The 9,612-nt window shown below is 27.1% G+C and overlaps 1 protein-coding gene across 1 annotated transcript; it reads right to left on the reverse strand.

The window, feature by feature from the left end:
* Window positions 1–696: 696 nt before the first annotated feature.
* LOC120198711 (protein HEADING DATE REPRESSOR 1-like) lies at window positions 697–9,301 on the reverse strand. The gene is made up of 3 exons (XM_039199997.1): window positions 9,054–9,301; window positions 4,807–5,138; window positions 697–1,000 (listed from the first exon to the last, which is right to left on the reverse strand). Exons 1-3 carry the CDS (start codon window positions 9,145–9,147, stop codon window positions 812–814), a joined length of 615 nt encoding a protein of 204 aa, XP_039055928.1. The 5' UTR covers window positions 9,148–9,301; the 3' UTR covers window positions 697–811.
* Window positions 9,302–9,612: the final 311 nt, after the last annotated feature.

Here is a 9,612-nt window from a genome sequence, read left to right on the forward strand (position 1 = left end):
TTATATTATATTATAAAATGGAAAATTATTTATTATAATAATAAATAATTTTAATAATATAATATTTAAATATTATAAAAATATATGATATTGTATTTTTATTTTAAGAATATATAATAAATTATTAATAAAATTAATTTTATTTATTAATTTATAAAAATATATTACTTAATTATTAAATATTTAAAATATATTTATTAATAATTTTTTAAAATATAATATAACATTCTTAGTTTAATATTATAATAATGTATTTTAATAATTAATTAATATAATTAATAATATTTATTATTTATTATTTTAATATTATAATATAATATTTTTATTTTAATAAAAAAATAATTTAATTGATAATATTTTTATTTTAATAAAATATCATAGTCTTAATATTTTATTTATAAAATTATAGAAATAATATTTTAATAATATTATTAACATAAATTATTCTAATATTTTTTAAAATAATAACATTAATTTTTTATACTAAATAATTTTATTTATTTATTCGATATTTGTAATAAATAATTTTCATAAAATTTACTAAGCAATAAAAAATAATATCATTAAAATACTGCAAAAACAATTTTCTGAAAAAATATATAATTTATTTTATGAAAATGATTTTTCGAAATTTATTTTCCACGAAAGAAACGTATAGATTAGTTGAGACAACTTTGAAAGCGTAAGAAAGCTACTCAACTTACACGCCAAACAAACTTAACCATATCTAACACAACATACATGCTAAACTCTACAAACAAAAGAATTAAACCAACAAAAGAATTAAACCAACAAACAAATGAAATTTTCTTCATGTTTCATCAACATCTGGACTTTCCTGCAACATATTCATCAGCATCGATATATGTTCTTGAAGCATCGCATCCTTCCTCTCTACCTCCCATCTTTTACTTTTCTCTTGTAAAAGTTGTAGTTGCAGATATTCTACGCAACTCGAGTCTTCTTCCAACTGCTTGTTCAACCCGTCAATTTCCCTATCCTGCATTTTTCAACCATTTCGACTTACCTCCCATTGTCTCTAGTAATAATCCTATGGACATTTCCTACTATACAAGTTGCAGACTCTACAAATCAAGGTGGCATACCAACTCTTCGTTTTTAAAGTACTTGAATTCAACACATATTCAGGGCCGGCTCTGGGCAGGGGCAAGAGGGGCACCCTCCCAGGGCCCATAATTTAAATTTATATTAATTTATTATATTTTAATAAACTAAATTAAAAACATAGCCCATAAATACTAATATACTATTTTCTTAATTAATGCAAGAGGGCCCATGAACTTATTTCTTATTGACTTATTGTTCTCATCATAACGTTAAAAAACTAAATTAATCATAATGTTTATAACGGTTACTTTTTATTTCCTATAAATGATAGGAGAACATTGAAGTAAAATTAACTTATTTCTTATTGTTCTCAATTTTCAATTTTCAATTTCCCATATTTCTCACAATTCACAAACACAAAATCACAATTACTTATCATCAATTGTGGTCATTGAAGATATTTTTAAAATCCTAAGTAAGTTCGTGTTTCCAAATTATTTTTATTTTTTTTTTAATTTTTATTTTATATATTTCTAAATTATAGATAAACTTATTCTCTTTTTTTCATAAATTTTGGATATAAAATGTCAAACGTGAATATGCAGATACTTCATCTTCCTTCTAAGTTCAATCATTACGGTGTTGCGAATTTGGCGTATAAATACTTCGATCTAGGATCTTCCCATTTACAGGTGTTATTGTTCTTTTCTACATTAGTTGCATTGTTATATAATGTTGCCTAAAAAACATTTGTCTAGTAGTGAAAAAAGAAAAAAAAAGAAAACAAATAGATGATTTAATAGAATCACAAAAGGGAGCTCTTGATAAATTCTTTAAAAGTGGAGTAGGAGAGCTTTCTAATAAAAATTTAAATGATATTGTTGGGAATTTAAATAATCTTGATAGTTCTTCAAATTGTAACAATCTAGGTGTTACTGATGCAAATTACCATGATATCCTAAATCATATAGATGGTGACATTTCTAATTTAAATGTCCATAATCATGCACAAAATGAGTCTAATGTTGAAGATGTTGGGATTGATCAACACTTAGTCCATGCTATGGAAATTTATGATCCTAGAAATTGGGGTAATCTTGATAATAAATTTAGAGATATTTTAGTTGAAAAGGGACCTATAAGAGAATTGAATTTGAAATTTCTCTTAGCCAATAATTCTATGCATTTTTCATATGCTTATTTTTCTAGAAAGTTGAGTAAGGGAGAGATTAGCGATAGAAAATGGTTGGTCTATTCTAAACATGTGGACAAAGTTTATTGTTTTTGTTGTAAATTGTTTACAAAGCAAAACAATAAGAGTTATTTAGCAAATGATGGATTAAATGATTAGAAGAATCTTAGTGAGAGACTCGAACAACATGAAAATAGTATTGAGCATATGACTAACATGAATATTTGGAGTGAATTAAAAGTGAGATTAAAAACTAATCAAACACTTGATAAAGATTTACAACAAGGAATTTCAAAAGAGAAAGAACGTTGGAGGCAAGTTTTAATAAGAATAGTTTGTGTTGTAAAATGTCTTGCTAAAAATAATTTAGCTTTTCAAGGATCTAGTGAGAAAATCTACGATGAGAATAATGGAAACTTTTTAGGATTAATTGAAATGATTGCTGAATTTGATTTGCCTATGCAAGACCATATGAGACGTATTCAAAATGAAAATATTCATTATCATTATCTTGGTCATAACATTCAAAATCAACTAATCTCTCTCTTGGCCCATAGTATTAGAACTTCTATTCTAAAGATCATCCAGAAGGCAAAGTATTTCTCTATTATTCTTGACTGTATCCCTGATGTAAGTCATCAAGAACAAATGACACTAATAGTGCGATGCGTAAATATGTCAAACAACAAAGTAAAAATAGAAGAGTACTTTTTAGAGTTATTGAAAATGGATGATACATCTGGATTGGGGCTTTTCAATGAATTAGTAAATACATTGCAATCTCTAGAGTTGAACGTTGATGATGTGAGGGGCCAAGGATCTGACAATGGTTCTAATATGAAAGGAAAACACCAAGGTGTTCAAAAGAGATTGCTTGAAATAAATCCTAGAGCTTTATATATGCCATGCACTTGTCATAATCTTAATCTCTCTCTTTCTGATATGGCACAATCTTGTGTTAAAGCTATTTCTTTTTTTTGGGATTGTAAAACGTACCAAAAAGTGAAAATTTTATGAGATAATGTTCCGGAAATTGTGAAATCTTTATCTGATACTCGATGGGAAAGTCAAATTAAAAGTGTCAAAGCTATTAAATGTCATGCTCCTAAAGGTTAGCTTTGTTACAATTATATGAATATTGTGGTAATGATGCAAAAACAAAAAGTGAAGTAGAAAGTTTAGCTAGTGCCCTTCAAAGTTTTGAATTCTTACTTGGAATGGTTATCTGGTATGATATTTTATTTGCTATCAACACTGTAAGTAAGAAATTACAATCTAAATCAATGTGCATTAATACTACCATAAAGGAGTTGGAAGGTGTAATGTCATATTTTGAAAACTATAGAAATAAGGGGTTCGAAGCTAGTATAGATATTGTTAAAAGTCTTGCATTAAATATGAACATAGAGCTAATTTTTCCGACTAAGTGTCGTATTTTTAGAAAAAGACAATTTGATGAGAATGACCATGATAAAGAAATGCAATCAGCAGATGAGTCTTTTAAAGTTAATTATTTTTTTATTGTTGTTGATATGGCGGTCGCTTCTTTGAAAGATAGATTTGAGCAGTTAAAGATTTTTGAAAATTATTTTGGATTTTTAATTGATTCTACAAGATTGAAGTCATTGGATGACAATAAATTAAAAGAATGTTGTAATAATTTTAAGATTATTTTTTCTCATAATAATTTGTCGGATGTTGATGCATATGATTTTTTTTTCTGAAATGAAAGTGTTGCAATTGACTTTGCCAAATGTATTCATGTTAACGCTTGAAGTTATTGGGTTTGTTAAAGCTAGAGATTGTTATCCTAATGTTTCAATTGCTTATCGAATCTGATTAACAATGCCGGTAACGGCAGCATCCGCATAAAGAAGTTTTTCAAAGCTGAAATTATTGAAGAGTTACTTGAGGTCAACAATGTCACAAGAAAGATTAAATGGGCTAGCTATGTTATATATTGAGAAAAATATGTTGGAAATCATTGAATGTAAGCTGAAATTATTGAAGAGTTACTTGAGGTCAACAATGTCACAAGAAAGATTAAATAGGCTAGCTATGTTATATATTGAAAAAATATGTTGGAAAGCATTGATGTTGACACTATCATCAATGATTTTGCATCAAGAAATGCTCGAAGACAATGTTTTTTTATAAGTATTTATATGCTTAAATATGTTTTTGACATTTTTGATATTTTAATGAATTAATATTTATTTAATTTAATTAAAATTTAATTAAAATTTTATATTGCATATTTTTTTAATATTCTTTTAAATTAAGACCCATTTTTTTTAATTTTATCCCGAGCCAAGAAAAAGTCAGAATCGGCCCTGCACATATTCAGACATTTTTCAACCATTTCGACTTACCTCCCATTGTCTCTAGTATTAGTCCTATGGACCTTTCCTACTATACAAATTGCAGACTCCATAAAATCAAGGTGGCATACCGACTCTTCGTTTTTAAAGTACTCAAATTCAAAACATATTCAGACACGAATATGAGAAATGAGCCAAATAGTTTAAGCCATAAATCATCCTTACCTTTCTGTTCATTTCCTGGACTGCAATCCTTCGCATGCTCTCCACAACATCAACATTTACCAGCTTCCTCTTCTTTCCGATCAGCGAGCCCTTTGGATAGCATGCAGCATCAAAGCTGGGTGGGGGAAGCAAAGATTCAGTCGATGGTCGCCGACCGTTGATGTTTTTTATAGGCTCTAGTGGATCAAACAGAGCCTTCCGGCGCTCCGAATGTTCAGAAGTTGTAGTGGAATCCGGTGTATTGTCTTGATCAAGAGTTGGTTCATCCTGTTTGGTGGGTGTCACATTAGCAGTCCCTTCTTGTCTTGCCTTGTCTAAATTCCTCCCGCTAGCTGTCGGAGAGAAGTTAAAACATACTACTTCTAACTGATTTTGCATGCATTTCTAAACTAAAATTGAACTCATTGAACCATCTCGATGATGAAAAACGTAAAATTTTATATTAAAGGAACGAATTTACAAAATTCTAGAGGGTAAAAATAAATTATGAAGAAAAAATTTAAATTATATGAGAATTTAAAATTTTTTAATTTTTTAAAGAGGATCCAGCCCGCCAACCTCTCAATTATATAAACATACTCGTATTTAATTCACATCTGAACCCGAATAATATAAATCATATAAACTTGATTGTTGAAAATAAAAACCTAGCTAATTTGAAAATTAATTTACTGTAGTATATTAAATCCTCTTCTTAGAATTGTGCCTTAATTAAGAGATACGTAGGTTTAATGGCAATAGACAGATAATAAAAATATAATTGTTTTTTTATTAAGCTAAAAGTGTTTATAAAGTAGTACATGTTCTAAATATTTTCAATCATTTAACAATGGACGTTCAATCACCCTTGCAGTCGTTGATGCTAGAACTCATGACCTCTAGGAACATCAACGATTTCTTTAACTATTTAATAAGTGGGACATGTGCTTGAAATCTATGATGTGAAATGTCTTTCGGCACCCGGGAAATGCTCACGTTCGGCGGGTTTAATATACGGTTAAAAAAATACGTTACTGATTTTGTTATTGTTTAAATTACAGAATCGGTAAAAAATAACCGAAAATGTTATTAGGCGTTAAAAATGATCGAAAAACATTATTAGGCGCTAAAAATGATTGAAAATGTTAAAAAAATGTTTTAGGTAAAAATAATAATATTTTAGGTAATTTTTTATCGATTTTATTATTTAAACAATAACAAAACCAATAACATTTTATTTTAACCTTATATTAAGTTGCCGCACTCGGCACCCATCACCCATTATCAACAAAATAGGCTTTTATATGAATTAAAAATATATCAGCCTTTTTCAGAGATAGGTATTTGATTCAAATTAAATAAGTTTCAATATGATTTTATTAGTTGAATATTTTTAACTGGAGTTTGAATCGGGCTTTTTAAGATGAGATTGAGTTTGATTTAGAGTGAAAGTATTTTACTCGATTCGAGATAATATTATAATTATTTTTTTATATATTTTTAATGATAATTATAATAATATTTTCATGTATTTTTTAATTAAATACATATTTTATTTAATAAAAATAAAGATAAACTACACATTTAATCTCTAAATTATTATTTTTATTTTATTTTGGTACCTAATTTTTTTTTCAAAACCATACTTAATTTTAGTTTAGGTTTCATTTTGGTACTCTGCAGTTAAAAACTTAATGGAACTTCTATACATACCATTTTTATGGGTAAATTACATCATGCATCACTTAACTATCTTCTCACTCATATTTTGGTCACTAGAGTTAGGGCTAAGCTTTTTATTGAGTCGAGTCAAGACAAAATTTTTTGAGTTATTCGAGTTGACGAGTATTATTTTATAACTTGAACTTGACTTGAAACTTTTTCGAGTAGAATTGAGTTTATAAAATTCGAGTTGACTCGAGTTTTTGAATTTCTGTTTAAATTTAATTGTAAATATTTATAGCATGAATCAAGGACTTCAGTAAGTAAACGAGTAGTTATTCCTTAAAATCCCGAGTTCAAGCACCATGAATGTCAGATGTATGAGCTTTCAATCTCAAATGATTAAGAGTTATCTTTGAGCAGATACTACCTTATACTTACCCCATATTAATAAAAAAAATTTGTAAATATTTATAATACTATGATTTTTATATTATAATTTAAATGATTTTTTATAACCATATACAATACATATATATTTCTTCATATTCTTTCATATGTGATACACATATATCATACAACGTGAAGTGACTCGACTCAAACTTCAAAATTAATCCACTAATTACTAAAAATTTCGAGTTAATATTCTAGTTATTCGAGTTGTATTTTATAACTCGATTTGAATTTGAATTTTTTTGAGTCTAGTTGAGATTATGAAATTACAACTCGAAGTTGAGTTGAGTCAAGCTGAATTTTTTTTCGAGCCGAATCGAATTTTGCTTACCCTTAACTAAAATTTTAAAAAAATCAATTTAACTACACAACTTTCAAATTACTCTAATCACTCTAATTTAATTTATTAATAATTTTTGTAACATGACATTTTTATTATTATTTTATTAATATACAATTAAAAGAAAAAATAAATTTGAAAGTTAGAGTGATTAAATTAGGAGTAATATGCAAGTTAAGTAATTAAATTAAAAAATAAATTCCAGTGATCAAAATAAGAGTGAGAAGATAGTTGAGTGATGAATGATGTAATTTACACTTAAAATGTGTCACATACAACAATTTCTGTTAAATTTTTAACCGCGGGTACAAAAAAATGTTAGATACAATTTTTAAAAAAATGAAAGTTTATATACCAAAACGGGACAAAAGTAATAGTTTAAGTATTAAACATGTAGTTTATCCTAAAATTAATTATATATGTTTGTCGATAGGATCATATGCAATTTTTTACCCTAAAATCGAGTGAAGTGAAACCTCTTTGAACCTAAATTAGACACATATAGAAAGATATAATACTCGAATCGAATTAAGGTAGATTAAAAATTCAATCCAATCCATAACCACCACTAACCATATGCACACTATGTCAAATTTTATTTTTGAAAAAAATATTATTAATTTCTCATACTATATCCTAGTCAACAGAAGAGTTTTGTGGGACTTCAATAAAATTGTTTTTATAAATAAGTTTTATTATTACTTTCTATCATAAAACCGTTCGAAATAAGAATTGAATAACAAAATTAAATTAAAAACCACCAGCAAAATTCAACCAAACTAAAACTTAATGGATCAAACTTATTTTCAAATTAATTTCTAATTATTTATTACTGCTTTTGTCAAACGTCCATTTTTGGCCTACATTAATTTATATGAAATTAAACTTTGAAAGTTAATGTTTTTTGTTTGTTTGAAGAAGCTAACAGCTTAACCTGAACTTGCTTGATTGTCACGTGACTATCAATTAAAGAAAAAACAAATGAAATACAAAGTTTCCTTTTCATACTTAAAGAAGAAGATTCAACGCACGAATTTCAATAACGTGATAAAAGAATTATTATTATTCATTAATATTTTAAGTTCGAACATCTTTATATTTACCCTAGATTAATAAAAAAAATTCAATGTTGTTTTATGCAAATTACGAGTGGTAGTTGCTCCCATTTATTTTTCTTAATATTTTTAGTCATAAATAAACCAACTCCAATATTAAAAGAGTAAATAAAAGAGTAGATTACATGTTCAGTACTCCAATTATCACTTTTATTTCGTTTTAGTCATCTAATTATTATTTTAAATTATACCTAACATTTAATTTTGATTTTTTTAATATTCTATTATTAAAAAATGAATTATGAAATTGAAGTGTCACCATAAGATAATTCTATGTCATTATTCAAAAAAATAAAAAAACGTAACGTTAATAATTCTGTCAATTTTTTTACGGTATGCGATTGAAATAAAACAAAAACGTAACGTGTATTATTTAAAAAAAGTAATTGAATGATCAAAATGAAACAAAATGATAGATAGGATACTACACGTACAGTTAACCCTAATTAAAATGATGAAGATGATGCAGCAAAGGCAAGCAAAACAACCTATTCAAGAAAACCAGGTAAATTAAAGTAACCACTACTCATGAACAAAAACACCATAAATTTCAGAGGTCACCAATACCATTAATTGGGGTTCCCTGAAACCAGGAATTCACAGTAAAATTTTCAAGAAAAGGTGAATGGATTATGAAGAATTTGGGTATTTCAGTGAAATCATGAAAAACAAAAAAAGAGAGAAGTGGAAAGGAATACCGGATCGTTTCCTGGAATTCCAGGAAATCCTAGTTGTAGAGATCGGCGAAAACCCTTCCAAAGCAGCATCCACCTCCATCTTCTTCTTCTCCATGATCAATTCAAATTATGCGTAAAACAAAGATACCCAATCCTTTGATTTTTTTTTATAAGAAAAAGAGCAAAGTTGGGTGTCGGCTTTTCTTTTCATTGCCAGATTTGAGATGTTGAATTGAGATGTTTGTTCATCACTTTTATCATCCCATCTACTTTGCTTCTGTTTTCATGCAATTTCCTACCTAATTATTAATTAAATTTCTGGTTCCAATGTTTTAAAACCTTCTGGCTCTAAAGTCATAATCAATAATATAATATTTATTTATTAACATATAAACAACTTAATTTCGTTTAAGCATGTCTAGAATTTGAATTCGAGTTTTTGAGTATGTAAATAAATTTCACTGAGAGACTCATCTACCATAATTAGATGTGCGACCGAATCAATCTGAATTAATCAAAATAAAACCTTAAAAATCGGAAGGATAAATATATATATAATATTTATTTTAATTTACTGTGC

Source organism: Hibiscus syriacus, unplaced genomic scaffold (assembly GCF_006381635.1).
Source record: "Hibiscus syriacus cultivar Baekdansim isolate YM2019G1 unplaced genomic scaffold, ASM638163v2 tig00000340_pilon, whole genome shotgun sequence".
Classification (NCBI taxonomy): domain Eukaryota; kingdom Viridiplantae; phylum Streptophyta; class Magnoliopsida; order Malvales; family Malvaceae; genus Hibiscus; species Hibiscus syriacus.

Coding starts and splice junctions, on each gene's coding strand:
- LOC120198711 (XM_039199997.1), bottom strand. CDS start 9,147: ATGGAGAAGAAGAAGATGGAGGTGGATGCTGCTTTGGAAGGGTTTTCG. Junction 5,139..9,053: donor GAATTCCAGGAAACGATCCG/GTATTCCTTTCC, acceptor TCTCTCCGACAG/CTAGCGGGAGGAATTTAGAC. Junction 1,001..4,806: donor TCCAGGAAATGAACAGAAAG/GTAAGGATGATT, acceptor TGAAAAATGCAG/GATAGGGAAATTGACGGGTT.